This window comes from Lithobates pipiens, unplaced genomic scaffold (assembly GCF_037356315.1).
Source record: "Lithobates pipiens isolate NorthernLeopardFrog02 unplaced genomic scaffold, aLitPip1_a1.2 Scaffold_23, whole genome shotgun sequence".
In the NCBI taxonomy this organism is placed as follows: Eukaryota; Metazoa; Chordata; class Amphibia; order Anura; family Ranidae; genus Lithobates; species Lithobates pipiens.
In genome coordinates, this window is record NW_027507785.1 from 335,514,209 (window position 1) to 335,532,034 (window position 17,826).

At 46.2% G+C, this 17,826-nt stretch overlaps 1 protein-coding gene across 1 annotated transcript in view; it reads right to left on the reverse strand.

Moving 5' to 3' along the window:
- Positions 1-17,826, reverse strand: part of TPR (translocated promoter region, nuclear basket protein) — a gene marked incomplete in the record, with an annotated part of 109,954 nt that overhangs the window by 55,472 nt on the left and 36,656 nt on the right. Inside the window, 3 exon segments of the mRNA XM_077450770.1 lie at positions 1,596-1,733; positions 4,106-4,253; positions 14,780-14,955. Of these exon segments, the coding sequence (XP_077306896.1) occupies positions 1,596-1,733; positions 4,106-4,253; positions 14,780-14,955 (462 nt within the window).

Consider the following 17,826-nt stretch of genomic DNA (forward strand, 5'->3'; position numbering starts at 1 on the left):
CCACTGACACCAATGATGGGACACTATTCCTCCCACTGACACCAATGATGGGGCACTATTCCTCCCACTGACACCAATGATGGGGCACTATTCCTCCCACTGACACCAATGATGGGACACTATTCCTCCCACTGACACCAATGATGGGACACTATTCCTCCCACTGACACCAATGATGGGACACTATTCCTCCCACTGACACCAATGATGGGACACTATTCCTCCCACTGACACCAATGATGGGACACTATTCCTCCCACAGACACCAATGATGGTGCTCCATTCCTACCTCTAAAATCAATGATGGGGCACTTACTGACAGGCTGGGGATGACAACATCCGGCCATCCTAAAGCCTGAAGGACAGGAAGCTGGTGCTTTGTTTAGACAGTTTGGAGACCCCGGTACTATGCCAACTGCAGAACTTTAGATTAGCACCAGAAAGATGCATTTCACCCCCTTTTCTGTCAGCCCTTTAAAGCAGAAACGTTTGAGATTCAAGGAATGCGAAGAGGCCGGCTCTTTATTACAAACAAAAACAAACAAATGTCTCTTCTGTAGTAAAATAAAACTGCCTTGCTTGCGGTCATCTGGAAAAACAGACACTTCAGATTCAAGCACAGAGCCCTGGTGCCAGGAGGACTGAACCACAGCGCATGGCATGAGAGACGTCATCCTGTGCCAGCCAATGAAAACTGTTGCTCCCAGAGGATGGCACTGGTGAGGAAATACCCCAAAAAATTGTGGGTGCCACTCGAAGCGCCAGCAGGTCGTCTTTTATAACCAACCGTTGGGAGTGCAGACAAGGATGGAGCTCATCCTCGCTCCAACAGTCATTGTGGGGAGAAGTCCTGTAAGACCTCGTGTGTAAGTATGCAACAGCCTCACCTGTCCCCCAATACATTTCGACCTGCCCCAGAGCTTATGCTTTGGTCTGGAGTGAACACACACAGGGTCTTGTAGTGATGTGCAGCTTACAGGACTTTTCCTCCATACCGGGGAGGGGAGATGGACCGCTAAAAGGAAAAGGTAATGTATCGGAGCTTTAGTTCTGCTTTAAGGACCACCGCGGGCTGCCAGAGTGATCACGTCATTGGGAGACCCACCTATTAGCTCGGCGATCAGGAGCCGTGGGTGACAGCACGGTCACTGTGCTGGGGGAGGGGCGCATAAATGATCATTCTCCCAGAACAAGACACGTGCACACACATGGGGGCAGAGGGCAATAAGGTCCATTTCTGTGCTGCCACGTGTGTACAGCAGGAGGGAAGGGATTCAAATCCTAATACTGTATCTTGCTGACAACATGATTCTATATATGTGGTCATGGAAATTGTAATCGTAGACCAAATAATGGGGAGAGATTCTTTCGGTGCTCTGCTAGGCCCATTCCTAATGGATTAGAATGTAAAGTTTGCAGTTGGCTACGTGCAACTACTCCGGCGTTGCGGGCACGTGCGCGGCCCCTATGCCTCTCGAATCGGCTGGCGTCCACCTACAGAGATCTGCGTAGCCGTGCCAACCTGCTGCTGTATGACGAAAGTGACTGGTCGCCAAGAGGTTAAAGATGACATCAGAATAAAAGGGATCTCCCACCTTGGCTTGAAGCTGCTGAAGATTTTGTTCCAGCTTTTCTTTATCGTCCCTCAACATTTTGTTGGTTCCGATTAGAACATTCATGGTCTCCGTTTTCTTCATCAGCTCTTCATGTTGAGCCATGGTCTTTACCGTCACCTAAAAAAGGAGGAGGAGAAGGAGATCTGTTAGAAAGCCACTGAGAAAGCTGGAATCCAACACACAAGTCTCTGGGTGTATTTGGTTTCAGTGTTACATTCAGAGATGCTGGTTGTTTTTTTTTATAGGTGACCCGGCAGCTGTAAAGCCACCCAATCACTTTGTGTCCCCCCCGGAACAGCGATCCCTCACCCAATCAATCACTTTGCAGCCCCCTCCGGAACTGCGACCCCCCCAGCCAATCACTTTGTGGCCCCCCTGGAACAGCGATCCCTCACCCAATCAATCACTTTGCAGCCCCCTCCGGAACTGCGACCTCCCCAGCCAATCTCTTTGTGGCCCCCTCCTGGAACAGCGACCCCCCACCCAATCACTTTGTGTCCCTCCTGGAACAGCGATCCCCCACCCAATCACTTTGTGGCCCCCTCTGGAACTGCGACAACCCCAGCCAATCACTTTGTTGCCCCCTCCGGAACTGCGACCCCCCCCCCCAGCCACTTTGTGGCCCCCTCCGGAACTGCGACCCCCCCACCCAATCACTTTGTGGCCCCCTCCGGAACTGCGACCCCCCACCCAATCAGCGCTCCATTTGTTTCAATGGAGGGCAAGTGAGGCTGATGTCTTATTAAAGTGAACATGCTGTCAAAGATCACATTAGGAGACCTTGTGCCTCAGATAGAAAAGGGTCCAAAAGTAAAAAAAAGTGATTGTCCCTACAAAAACAAACACACTAGTCGGGTAACTTATGTACGCAAACGTTGCTTGCGCTATCAAAACGCACGCTGAAGAGCAATAATTTTAGGGCCAATATCGACAGTTAACTCTGAAGTAATGACCTGCAGGGGACTTTAACCCTTTTCACGCCGACTTAATGCAAATATGTGGCCTTTGGCTTAACCGTTTCTGGACTGCCCCACCGTACAATTTACTGCGGCAGGGGCACTACTGCGACCGGGTGCGCAAAATCACGCACCTGTACATGGTTTCATGCACGCAGTTTAGTGGGCATGAGCGACCCCCCAATCATTAACAGGAGAGACGGATCAGCGGTCTGTGTAAACACAAGTGGTGGATTGGTCAGGAAGGCTCTTCTGTGATCCTGTTCAAAACTTGCTTGGCCGACATCCCCTCTGGCTCCAGATCCTGCTTGCCGTTTATCTACATTGATCCCTGACTTCTGGCTTGGCTGACTATCTGTTCCGCTTACTGAACTGTGTTTCAACTAAGTTTGTTTTTTACTTTTATTATTAAACAAGTGTAATTTAACTGTACTTCTGCCTCGGTCTGATTTCATGGCCTCTGACACGGGGGTTCCCAGAAATAATCTGTGGGGAGCCAAATGTTCCCATAAGCATTTTATGGTATAAAAAGAAAAAGCACGACCAGATCCCGGAGGTATTTTTACTCTCAAACCTTAGTGGAGATAAATGAAGCAAAATTGGAAGTGTAACAAAAATAGTTAAGTTAGGGCCGGTTCACACTGCGGGCGATGCGAGGCGACACGACTCGCCTCGCCGCTATCTTAAGAGTCGCCCCCGTTCTGTACAATGGAACCGTTCTGAGAGGAGCGACTCGAGTCGCTCCGACTCAGAAAAAAGGTTCCTGTACTACTTTCGGGCGACCTCGGGGCGACTTGCATTGACTTCTATACAGAAGTCATCTGCAAGTTGCCGCTGAGGTCGCGGCGAGGCAAGTCGGTGTCGCCTCGCATCGCCTGCAGTGTGAACCGGCCCTTACAGTTTTGATAAACGGTTGCACAAATATGAAGTGACATAAAAAAATTGAAACCACCAACATTTTATTCTCCAGGGTATCGGCTTTCAGAAAAAAAATAAATAAAAAATAGTATGGGGGTTTTAACTAATCTCCAGGCCAAAAATAATTTTAAACATGTGTGAGAAAAAAAATAAAAAAAAAAATAAGTAAACTAAAAAGAAAAAATGTCCGTCAGCAAAAGGGTTAGGAGACATGCCTTGTGGAAAAGATGGATTGTGATAAAAAAAAATAAAAATAAATAAAACACGCAAAGATAATGCGCGCATCTAGAGCAGGGGTCTCAAACTGGTGGCCCTCCAGCTGTTGGGAAACTACAAGTCCCATCATGCCTCTACCTGAGGGAGTCAAGCTTGTAACCGTTAGCCTTGCAAAGCCTCATGGGACTTGTAGTTTTGCAACAGCTGGAGGGCCGCCAGTTTGGAGACCCCCCTGCTTTAGAGTCACCAACAATAAAACTTACCAGCAGAAAACGCAGCAATGCATGTCCCGAGTTCTTCACGTTAACGCTGAAAATTTCCATTGGATATTCAACAACCCAGAGCTTTATTGTGACCGTCACAGCAAATGTAAAGAAAAAGGACATTTTATTAACTAACCTGAACCTTTTCCCGCTCGGCATTCAGGCTTTCCTGCAGCTCATTCATCTCCCTTTCCATATGCTCCAGACGCTGCCGATAGCGAAGACTCTCTACCTGCGCAACATCAAACCTCGCTTCAGCGATTTCCTTCTCACGTCTTACAAATCTGAAATAGAAAATTAACAATCGTAGATATTAACATAATGACAGCAATACTAAACACAGGTTGTGCAATTTATTTACATTCACCCTTTTATTTCTGTATGTGGATGACGGCACTGGGATTATTAAAAAAAACAAAAACAAAAAAACAAAAAAAAAAAAAACAAACACACGCATTAAAAGTATCAAATTGATATACAGCTGTCACATGACCCAGCTCTCTCCCAGCCTGTCTCCAGGGAAACAGTAGCAGGAGGAGCTTTTTGGGACACTGAGTAAAAATAAATGTCAATAAACTGTTGTCACCCCTTCACACCCCATGTGTAAAACAAAAGGTTAATGCCCAAGCACAATTTTGCAACTTTGACGTGAGTTAGTGACATGGAACCACTAATCAGTATGAGGATAGGAGTTGCCCATCTATGAAATTCCAAGTTAATAACTACTGCAGTAGAGAACAGACACAAAAGATGCAATAAAATGCACCAACAAGCAAGAAAGCGTTACTAGACCTACTGATTACTAGCACAGACTTGATCACAGATGTGAAAGTACGGGGGCAATTTAGGAAACAGCGATCACAGGTCAGTTTGTTTCAGTATAAATCACACAAAATAGGAAACATAAGGGGAATACAGAGACACTGAATTGCAAAAGAGCCAACTTCCATAAACTACGCTCCTTGCTAGAAGAGAATTGGGATAAAATCTTAGGAACAAAGAGGAAAAACGGGTATGCTTTAAGAGTATATTAACCACCTTCAGACCGGACCATTTTGCTGGTAAATGACCAGAGGTCTTTTTACACTTTGGCACTGCGCTGCTTTAACTGGTAATTGCGCGGTCATGCAATGTTGTAACCAAACAAAATTTGCGTCCTTTTCTTCCCACAAATAGAGCTTTCTTTTGATGGTATTTGATTGCCTCTGCGATTTTTTATTTTTTGCGATATAAACGTAAAAAGACCGCAAATTTTGAAAAAAAAATGATATTTTCTACTTTTTGTTATTAGAAAAATCCAATAAACTAAATTTTAGTCATACATTTAGGCCAAAATGTATTCAGCCACATGTCTTTGGTAAAAAAAAAGTCAATAATTGTATATTTATTGGTTTGCGCAAAAGTTGTCACATCTACAAACTAAGGTACGTTTTCTGGAATTTACGCAGCTTTTAGTTTACGACTGCCTATCTCATTTCTTGAGGTGCTAAAATGGCAGGGCAGTATAACCCCCCCCCAAATGACCCCATTTTGGAAAGTAAACACCCTGAGGAAATTGATAAGTGGCATGTTGAGCCCATTGAATATTTTATTTTTTTGCATCAAGCGATTGAATAATGACAAAAAATTTTTTTTTTTTTTTTTTTTTTTTTTACACAAAGTTGTCACTAAATGATATATTGTTCACACATGCTATGGGCATATGTGAAATGACACCCCAAAATAAATTCTGCTGCTTCTCCTGAGTATGGGGATACCACATATGTGGGACTTTTTGGGAGCCTAGCCGCGTACGGGGCCCCGAAAACCAAGCACCGCCTTCAGGCTTTCTAAGGGCGTAAATTTTTGATTTCACGCCTCACTACCTATTACAGTTTTGAAGGCCATAAAATGCCAAGATGGCACAAACCCCCCCCCCAAATGACCCCATTTTGGAAAGTAGACACCCCTAAATTTAGGGGTACACTAGTGAGACTAGGTAATAAATGGCGGGTGCCCTGAAACTATAAAAAAAATAACTAACCAATCAGCGTCACCTGTAACAGTTATATGGTGATCACTGGTGAAAGGGTTAACTAGGGGGCAATCAGGGGGCTTTATGCGGTAGTATATGGAGGTCCCTGGCGCTATAAAAAGCTGCGGCGAACCTAAATACCTGCCTAACTAGCGTCACCTGTGACACTAATACAGCGATCAGAAAAACGATCGCTTATTAGGCTGGGTTCACACTGGAGCGATGCGGGAACGCCACGAATCGGCGGCGGGTTCCCGCATCGCATGCCTCCCGGCGGCAGTTCACACTGCCCTATGCCAACTGCTGGGAGTGTCAGTGAAATGTTAATGACACCCCCAGATCAGTTCGCATATCGCAGTGCGATCTGCAAACTCGGATCGCATGGTGTGAACACCCATGCGATCCGATTCTGCTGCGGACCAAAAAAAGGGTCCCGTGCGAGTTTGCGGCGGGTGCGACACGAATTCAGCCATACTATCTGTATGGCTGAACTCGAATCGCACAGAGATCGGATGTGATTTGCACTGCAGTGCGGTGCGAATCACATCCGTTCTCATAAACCGCTGCAATGTGAACCCAGCCTTAGTGACACTGGCGACGGGGGGTGATCACGGGGTTAAACCTTTATTGGGGGGGTTAGGGGGGTACCTTAGAACTAAAGAGGGCTAACCCTAACTGCCCTAACAGTTATTACAGTCACAAATGACACCCGCCGGGTGATCAGGGGGTTAAACCTTTATTAGGTAATAAATGGCGGGTGCCCTGAAACTATAAAAAAATAACTAACCAACCAGCGTCACCTGTAACAGTTATATGGTGATCACTGGTGAAAGGGTTAACTAGGGGGCAATCAGGGGGCTTTATGCGGTAGTATATGGGGGTCCCTGGCGCTATAAAAAGCTGCGGCGAACCTAAATACCTACCTGCCTAACTAGCGTCACCTGTGACACTAATACGGCGATCAGAAAAACGATCGCTTATTAGGCTGGGTTCACAATGGAGCGATGCGGAAACGCCACGAATCCGCGGCGGGTTCCCGCATCGCATGCCTCCCGGCGGCAGTTCACACTGCCCTATGCGAACTGCTGGGAGTGTCAGTGAAATGTTACTGACACCCCCAGATCAGTTCGCATATCGCAGTGCGATCTGCAAACTCGGATCGCATGGTGTGAACACCCATGCGATCCGATTCTGCTGCGGGCCAAAAAAAGGGTCCCGTGCGAATTTGCGCCGGGTGCGGCGAATGGCTGAACTCGAATCGCACAGAGATCGGATGTGATTTGCACTGCAGTGCAGTGCGAATCACATTCGTTCTCATAAACCGCTGCAATGTGAACCCTGCCTTATGTGACACTGGCGACGGGGGGTGATCACGGGGTTAAACCTTTATTGGGGGGGTTAGGGGGGCACATTAGAACTAAAGGGGGCGAACCCTAACTGCCCTAACAGTTATTACAGTCACAAATGACACCAATGTAAAAAAAAAAAAAAAAAAAAAAAGCAATTGGTGTCACTGTGACTGGGGGGCAGGGGTAATTGGGGGGTGATCGGGGGGTAAAGTTCTCTCCTCTGTGCCGGAACGAAAACTACCGACACGGAGGAGAGAATACATCACTTCCTCTCCTGTGTTTACATTACAGGAGAGGAAGTGATGTCACCGGACAATTTCATTCGCCGGGAGCGATCGAGAGGGGGTGGCCACGAATGAATGGCCGTCCCCTCGTCCGGGATCGCTCCCGAACGAATACCGACCGCCGCAGGCACCGGGCGGGGGCCCGATCGGGCCCCCTACCCGCGGGAGGCAAGGGACGTACATGTAAGCCCTTATGCCTGCCCGTGCCATTCTGCCGACGTACATCGGCGTGCGGCGGTCGGCAAGTGGTTAAATAAAAAAAAAAAAAAAAAAAAAAAAGGTATTAGCCAGTGCATCCCAATGGGAAATAAATTTAAAAGAGCTAAAAAAAGTCCTGGGTGGCTTAACTCCAATGTAAAAATGCATATAAAAAGCAAAGGAGAAGGCCTTCAAAGCAAAAAAAAAAAAAAAAATATTATAATATATATATATATATATATATATATATATATATATCTCCCCCCGAGGGGTCATTATCAGCATTCCAAGTTTACAAAGTATGCAACAAGAAATGTAAGAGCGAGATTAGGCAAGAGAACACAAAAGGCACATAGCGGAGGAGAGTAAAAAAAAAAAAAAAAATCCCAATAAATTCTTTAAGTATATAAATAGTAAGAAAGGGAGGTCAGATCATATTGGTCCCATAAAGAATCATGAAGGGAATGTGGCTACAAAGGATGGGGAGATGGTGAAGGTATTGAATTTATTATTCTCCTCAGTGTTCACAAAGGAATGGGGGGGCTTCAGTAACCAAAACTGCAGTGTTCATGGCACATCACAGGAAGCACCTCCATGGCCAACAGAGAACTTAGCCACGCCCCACCACAGTTAGCATCACTGCCCAGGGCACAATTAACCCCTACACTGCCCCCTAGTGGTTAACCCCTTCACTGCCAGTGCCATTTACACAGGAATCAGTGCATTTCTATAGCACTGATTGCTGTATAAATGACAATGGTCCCAAAAATCTGTCAAAAATGTCTAAAGTGTCCTCCATAATGTCGCAGTCACAATATAAAAAATAAATAAACAGCTGATTGCTGCCATTACTAGTAAAAAAAATTAATAATAATTAAATGAATAAAAATGCCATAACACTACCCCCCTATTTTGTAAATGCTATAACTTTTGCGCAAACAAAATGCTTAATGCGATTTTTTTACCAAAAATATGTATAAGAATACGTATCAGCCTAAACTGAGGAATAAAAATGTTTTTAGATATATTTTTGGGGGATATTATAGCAAAATGTGAAAAAGTGTGTTCTTTTTCAAAAAGGTCACTTTTTTGTTTGTTTATAGCACAAAAAATAAAAACACAGCAGAGGTGATCAAATACCACCAAAAGAAAGTTCTATTTGTGGGGGAAAAAAAAAAAAAACGACGTCAATTTTGTTTAGGAGACACGTCGCACGACCGCGCAATTGTCAGTTAAAGCGACGCCGTGCCGAATCACAAAAGGTGCTCTGGTCAGGAAAGGGGGTAAATCCTTCCGGGGCTGACGTGGTTAAAGAGGAAGTAAACCCTGATGAGTTTACTTCCTCTTTTTTTCCCTGCAAAGGTAAAGCATAATGGACTACTATGCATCGCATCGCATCGCATCGCATAGTAGCCCATTATGTGTCACTTACCTGACACAGGAGCCAGCGAAGTCGCCGCTGTCCCCTGTAGTCCGCCGCATCCATCTTGCTGGTGGCGTCTCGCAGCTCCGCCGCTGTCATTCGGCGAAGCCGCGATGACGTCACTCCCGCGCATGCGCACTGGAGTCGACAAATGCGGCAGCTCCATTTTTGGAACTGGCGCGTTCAGTGCCCGGGCAAATATCTCCTAAACCATATAGGTTTAGGAGATATTTCTGGCACCTACAGGTAGGCCTTAATCTAGGCTTACCTGTAGGTCAAAGTGGTTTGTAAGGGTTTACATCCACTTTAAATATCATGGCAGCTGTAATCCAATTAACCCCATCTTAATCTTTTTTTCTTCAAAAAGGGATTATTGCATAAATGTAAAATAACAAAATTGTTATCTTAAATCTAAACTAATTCTAGATTACAAAATTTCTCCAATAACCAGGACTTCATTGCCAAACAAAGTTTGTGTAAACCAGTTACAATATGATAAATGATGATCTCCATATCACACCCCAATGCTAATATATATCCACAGATAGGTTTCCTTAGAGGACATTTTTCTTAAATTTCCCGCTTTTTAAATGCGCCGTTTCCACGATCAAAGGATAGAAAACAAGTTTAAATGTATCAAATCAAATCTTCATTTGACCAGGTTTGGAAAACGGATTAAAGATAAATTGTGATGACATTTGTTTATCATTAGATTAACGTGGCACATTCTCTTATGATATACTCGACCTCGCCAACCTCTTGTTCTATCCCTGCGCACACTCATGAGAAATGGACAAGGGAGGGGCACAGGTCTTCAGACAGCCAACATGACACACAAGATGTGGAACTACGAGTCCCAGCATTCACACACATACACGATCATCTCTCTAAAATCGCTTACATTGTTCCCATTTGTACACAAGACTTGCATATCATTCACTCTAACATTTCTCTGATTTCCTTATTTTATTGAGAGCACCCCCCCCCCCCCCCCCCGCATCCAATACTTCACATACTGTACCTTCTATGAAGAGACGGGCAGCCATAGTGCTCATCCCATCTTCCCTCTCTGAGAACAAGCATCAAGCATTCTCCTTTTGCACATACTCATGGAATATAAACACCCCTTGTAATTATTATTCAGGATTTATATTATTATTCAGGATTTATATAGCACCAACCGTTTGCGCAGCGCTTTACAACATAAGGGCAGACAGTACACTTACAATACAAATCAATACAGGAGGGATCAGAGAGCTCGGCTCGTCAGAGCTTACAATCTAGAAGGGAGGGTCAAGTTGAAACAAAAAAGGTAATAACTGTGGGGGGGGGGGGGGAGATGAGCTGATGGAGAAAATGAAAATAGTTAGGTGTGGGTGGGGTAGGCTGAAGAGAAGCGTTTTCAGGGGTAATAGAAATAAGCAGGACAGGGCCTCTTTAATGCGTTATCTAGGGTCAAAAAGACCTCAGATCTACAATTTACACTTAAAAGCAAAAAAAAAAAAAAAAAAAAAAAAAAGTATTTTTTTTACATAAGACCACTTGTAAACAAACCAGCGTCATATCATGACTCCGGCTCCTCCCTCCCCTCTCCGTACCGATCAGTACAGTGCAAGGGGAGAGGGGGAGAGATGGCAGCAGTGCTGTGGGCTGCCAACACTCTGCCAACACTCTGCCAACACTCTGCCAACACTCTGCCAACACTCTGCCAACACTCTGCCAACACTCTGCCAACACTCTGCCAACACTCTGCCAACACTCTGCCAACACTCTGCCAACACTCTGCCAACACATTTTTTGATTTATAGGGCAAAAAATAAAGTAGCACCAAAAGAAATCTCTATTTGTGTGAAAAAAATAAAAAATATAAAAAAAAGACAAACATTTGACATGGGTACATTGTAGTATGACTGACTAATTGTCATTCAAAGTGTGAGTGCCCGGTGGTCAAGTGGTTAATGCCAGAAGTGACGTTTGCCGCTGCTCCACTCCTCCAAGGGTATAGAATTGAACGTGGGGGCCATCTTGCCCTCACTCAACTTCCTGCCCATCAATCCAGACGGACGGATCGTTTTAGCCATTGACATCTCCAGGGTGGGGGGGGGGGGGGGGGGGTGCACCTCTCCCGCTGCCCATAAAAGTGATCCTATGGCAAATCTGCCACCAGGACCACCTTTAAAAAAAAAAAAGAGGATAGCCGTTTACTCTGCATGATTTTTAGTCCCTGTGGGCTTTGGTAACCGAAAGACAGACGTCAGGTTCACGTTTGCACTTAAAAGAAAAAATAAATAAGTAATTTTACATAAAATAAAAAGGTCCTTTAAGGCTGGAAGTGACGTTTGACGTTGCTCTGGTCCTCCAAGGGCATAGAGTTGAGCGGGGGCCATCTTGCACTCACTCGACTTCCTGCCCATCAATCCAGACGGCCAGATCGTTTTAGCCATTGACATCTCCAGTAAGTGGGGAAATTTACATGCAGAGCAGTAGCTCGGGAGCGAGTCTGCTTGTGTGCCCCCACAGCAAGGAGCAGCAGTGAGGGGCCTAAGAGGAGGAGGATCAGGGCTGTTCTGTGCAAAACCATTACAGAGCCAAGAAGTGTAATTTTTTTTTTTTAAATACCAAAAACTTTAATATTTTAAATTTACAAACAACCTCAATCTAGAGGCAATAGCCTCCAAAGGCCTTTGATATTACCAGCAAAGGATATCTAAAGCAGAAACCACCACAGGTAATGGTATAATAAGAAAAATATTAGTAACACAAAATGGTAAGATAATGCACACCCAAGTCACACTGGTGAATAAAAAGGTTAATGACATGAATACAGGGAGCTTCCTGCAAAAAAAATAAAAAGATACAGTAATAATAATCTATAAGTAAATATTAGGCAGCACTCCAAACAGCTAACATTTAGATTTTTATAGATTTATAAAAGGAAGCAACATATACAGACAAAAGTACAACAGGGTACAAGCAGAAGATCTCCCCACCGTTCCTTTATCTATTCTAGACAAAGACAACCTTCACTACATGCAGCATATGCATTTTCATTACAACAGGGAGGAGATCCAAACCCTTTTCTCAAGCGAGATCCACAACAAAATTTCGGAGTAAAAACCCCTTCCTCAAGTGAAGCTCACCTGGGAGGATCTCACTTCAGAAAGGGCTTTTTTTACGCCTAAACTTTGCGATTCCGCCCTCCTCCTGATCCCAAGTGTCTGCATGCCAGCTGAAGGTTTTTCTGCCATCTATTCATGTGTATTGAGGTTTGATAAATTGCTGTACTATTAGCCTGGATCTCCTCCCTGTTCTAATGAAAAAGCCTATGGATGCTTGTAGATTGTCTAGATCAGTGGTCTCCAAACTGCGGCCCGAGGGCCAGATGCAGCCCTTTATTTGCCTTTATCTGGCCAACGGCGCTACCCACCCCACCGGCACCAATGATGGGGCGCTACCCATCCCACCGGCACCAATGATGGGGCGCTACCCATCCCACCGGCACCAATGATGGGGCGCTACCCATCCCACCGGCACCAATGATGGGGCGCTACCCATCCACCGGCACCAATGATGGGGCGCTACCCATCCCACCGGCACCAATGATGGGGCGCTACCCATCCCACCGACACCAATGATGGGGCGCTACCCATCCCACCGACACCAATGATTGGGGCGCTACCCATCCCACCGACACCAATGATGGGGCGCTACCCATCCCACCGACACCAATGATGGGGCGCTACCCATCCCACCGACACCAATGAGGGGCGCTACCCATCCCACCGACACAATGATGGGGCGCTACCCATCCCACCGACACCAATGATGGGGCGCTACCCATCCCACCGACACCATGATGGGGCGCTACCCATCCCACCGACACCAAAGATGGGGCGCTACCCATCCCACCGACACCAATGATGGGGCGCTACCCATCCCACCGACACCAATGATGGGGCGCTACCCATCCACCGACACCAATGATGGGGCGCTACCCATCCCACCGACACCAATGATGGGTGCATGTCTGACTGTCTTATCTGAAAATATCATCTTTGTCCCCCCACAGGTATGCTCTTACTGCTGCAACTCCAGCTTGAATCGCATTACTGAAGACGGTTTCCCAAGTCCCTTTTAACTTCGGAATGCTTTTTGCTTAACCATTTGTAGAATGTCCACATTGCTATTGTTTGTTTCCTCCCTATGCCTTTCCTTAAATTATGGCCTCCTTATCTTTATTAGCTATGCACCCATAAGTCTGTTTCTGAATTTGTCTTGGCATGGCCAACCTTGTTTTAGTAACTCCCCGATTAGCAACTGAAGCACCCTACCCCCATTCCTGGCCTAAGTGGGGGTATTTCTCTAAGAGGGGGTATTTCTCTAAGAGGGGGTATTTCTCTAAGAGGGGGTATTTCTCTAAGAGGGGGTATTTCTCTAAGAGGGGGTATTTCTCTAAGAGGGGGTATTTCTCTAAGAGGGGGTATTTCTCTAAGAGGGGGTATTTCTCTAAGAGGGAGCACTTCTAACACTGCACTTCAGTGAATGCACAAAGGGAAGGGACACAAGAAAACACCTTGAAGAATACAATACAGTGGACCTCGTTTACACTTTCAGCTCTTTCTCCCCCTTATAAAAAGCAATGTCTACCACTCCTCCTGACAGCTGTCTCTTCTATCCTTAAACTATGTCTCCAGCACACCTCTTCTCTGCCCCACTCCTTATATATCTCACCCTCACTTCTGTCCTCTCCATATTACTGCACTCACCAACTCCATCTAATTCTAAATCCACACGCCCAATACTCCAAACCACTGGGGCGTGTCCCTTCACTGCCACATTACCTACCTCCCCCTCTCCTCTGGTGATGTAGCCCCAAGCCCTGGGCCTCCTTAATCCAACTATACGCAACACACCCATTATTGTACACCCTCCTTGGCTGCATGCGCAAAATCCAGTTATCATTTCTCTTCTTCTCAAGACCATTTTTTCAATACTTCCCCCCCCTCTAAGATCATTGGACGGAACTGACGTTTGATGTCGCTTCCGTCATCCAATGGTATGGAACCGAGTGGGGGGCCATCTTTCTCTCACTTGACTCCATGCAGGAGAAAGGACTTTGATAGTCTCCGCCGCTACCGGCTGCTCTGGTAAGCGGTGGAGAGGACTGGAACGTGTCCCTCTCGCCCCCGAAAAAAAGTGATCTTGCGGCAAAACCGGCGCAGAGACCACTTTAATCCCAAAGCGGACCGCTTGCCGTTTTTAAAAATTTGTAAGCTATTTTCTGCCATAACAATGGTATATAGCAGTGATGGTGAACCTTGGCACTCCAGATGTTTTGGAACTACATTTCCCATGATGCTCCACTACACTGCGGTGTGCATGAGCATCACGTTAAATGTAGTTCCAAAACATCTGGGGTGCCGAGGTTCGCCATCACTGATATATAGCGCCAAAGTACCGACGTACAAAGACGGTGGGCGGTCCAGAAGTGGTTAAAAAAAAAAAAAAAGGTTTTACACATGGGGGTTCAGCCGTTTGATACCTGAGAATCTCCATGACTTGTTCTTCAGACTTCCCTTCTTCACTTAGAGACACATTGAGAGCTCCTTCCTGAACGGAGGCCATCATCTTCCTGCTGAGGGCCTCAATCTGGTCATGTAACAGTCTGTTCTGCTTCTCCAGGTCTTCACAGCGGGACCGATTCTTGGACGTCTCATCCTATAAAATAACGGCATACCAACATTTATTCATGCAAGGAAAAAATAAAAAATAAAGAGATGCGGAGATCCAGATACAACAAAAGAAATCCTTCCATTTTTTCAGACACTTAGTAGGAAATGTTCAGTTCAGGTCCCTCCAGATCAGTGTTTTTCAACCTTTTCGTAGTGAAGGAATCCTTTAGAATTGTGTACAACCCCAGACCCCACCCCCCCCCCCCCCCTCGGGGGTCACACCAGTCTGGGGGCTCGTTCACACAAGGAGGCGCATGCGAGACCAAGTGCTTTTTAGCGTGTTATTAGGCTGCTCTGTGCTCTGGCATGATTTTATTTACATTGGGCCCCACCAAAATACATGCGTTTAAGCGGGAGCGCAAACAAACATGAAATTGGTGGATGCGTAGGGCTGGCATTGCTGGAGATGCCTGGCCCACAGAGGAACACTGTTCCACATCTTCTGGCAATGCCCCTTCGTGGTTCCCTTTTGGGAAGAGGTCCAGCGCCTCTTGGCTACTGTCCTAGATCAGCAGGTGACACTGGACCCCAAGACTTTCCTGCTGGGCATCCCCTTTCCTAAATTGACAAAGTCCCGAAAGAAACTGTCAAGACATATCCTGACAGCGGCGAGGTGTCTAATTGCCCTAAACTGGAAAAAAAGTACAACCTCCCACCCTCGGCGCGCTCCATACTAGAATTAGGGATGTGGAATTGATGGAGAGGATGACCGCCAGGATACAGGACCGGATAGAGGCTCATGATGTGGTTTGGAGCCCATGGAATCTTCGGGAGGACCAGCTGTGATTCGCTGCAGAGACCACACACGGTGCTTACCCCCCCCCCTCTTCCTTCACCCACCCTCACCCTTATCTCTCGTCCCCCTTCTATTTCCTAAGTGTCCTCTCTCCTTTTTCTTATCCCTTCTATCGTCTACCCTCTCGCTTTTGATCTTCCCTCTTTCTTCTTCTTCATCTAACTTCTATCTCCTTTCCTTCTTGAATCTCCAATCTCCTCTGTTCTTGTTTCCATGTGCTCTATGGTTCCTTTAGAAAGATGCTTTGATAACAGCAACTAGTGTGAGCAACCAGAAGTACTTGTAGATATAAGCATATAGCTATTGGGATCTCTCGCTGGCTAATATGAAGGTTGGCGCTATACTTCTGTATCCAGTGTTGGCCCTGTTGATCGAGGAGGAGTCTTTTTGGCCAGGTCCATACCTGTTCCAGAGGGCTCCCTATGGGTCGATGGGCGGAAAGCCCTATAGTTTGCTCATTTTCTTTCTTGTGGAACTAATGTGATGTAATACGGCATGATGTGTAATGCATTGTTGGAAACAATAAAAAGTTAATTGATAGAGGATATTGTTTCCCTTTTTAAACCAAAAATCCCTGTAATGAATTGTACTATTGTGTCCTCTTATTGTACCAGCCTGTTCTTTGCTTTTGTAGCTCTCTCTCTTTTTTCTTTTTTTTTGTCTAGTTTCATCAGAAATATCTTTTTACAAATGTAAATGTCTGTTGGTAATAAAAGACAGAAGTTTCAAAAAAAAATTAACGGCACCCATGTGCAACTTCAAAAAAGATAATATTTTGCCGGTGTGCTACTGAACAGTGCCAATCACAGGAAGCATTTTTTTTGACGAGGGAGAGAGTATTTGATGGGCAGAACAGAAAGCTATGCAAAGAGCGGAGGGAGACGGTAGTTTTGAGAATGCGGCTCGCTGTTGCAGGGCGGGTTTCGTCCGCGTTGCATCCCGCCCCTTAGACAAAGGCAAAACACGCCGTTCAACACACCAAACCCCGATCTCGAGCACACTGTAAACCCACAACAGCGAGGCTCAATCCGACAACTACGACCTCCCTCTGCTGTTTGCATAGCTTTAAATTCTGCCTGTCAAATGGCATCTCTCCTATCAAAAAATGCCTTCTACGATGTGCGCATGCGCTATGGTGACGTCACGCCAGCTGACCTGGAAATGAGCTGGAGTGGGCCTTCCGTACTGCGTATGCGCGGGTACTATTCCATAGAACACCAGCAAAAAGTAAAAAAATTGTGTAAGCCGCCTGACCTTCCCTTAGCAACCGATGACGTCACTGGTTGGTAGGACACGGGCGAGCGGCTTACACAACTTTCACCATTGCTGGTAAAATGCAAATAACTGCAAAGAAGAGGAGAGCCTGAAGGAGGAACAGGAGGTGCTCTCCCTCCTCTATGTACACAGAACTTATCACAGTAACCCTTTCATGGCTGGACTGTACACAAGGCTGTGTTACCTTTTGCCGTGGCACCCCGGGGACTCTTTGCAGCACCACTGTTGATAAAACCCTGCTCTATATCCTAAACTTGGTATTTCGGGAATTATCCTGGAAGATACCATTCTGGCTAACACGCATGTGGATAAGGGCCGAATATTTAGCCTGAAAATGTATTGTTTAACCGGTTCCCGACCAGCGCACGCCGATGTACGTCGACAGAATGGCACGGGCAGGCATATTGGCGTACAGGTACATCCAATCTCACCCTGCACGCGACCCGCTGGCGGTGCGCTCGCGTGCCGGTCGGGACCCCCCCGTGAGCCCAGTCGCGGGTCCGGCGGACTCGATCGCCGTGGGCATCCCCGCGATCGTCTCACGGGACGGCTGAATGGAGAAATGCCATTGTAAACAGCATTTCTCCATTCTGCCTAGCAACTAGTGACGCTGATCTCTGCTCCATGTGATTGGAGCCGAGATCAGTGTTCACTAAATGAAAGCCCAACCCCCCCACAGTTAGTAACACACCCCTAGGAACACTTAACCCCTACACTGCCACCCACTGGTTAACTCCTTCACTGCCAGTGTCATTTACACAGGAATCACTGCATTTATATAGCACT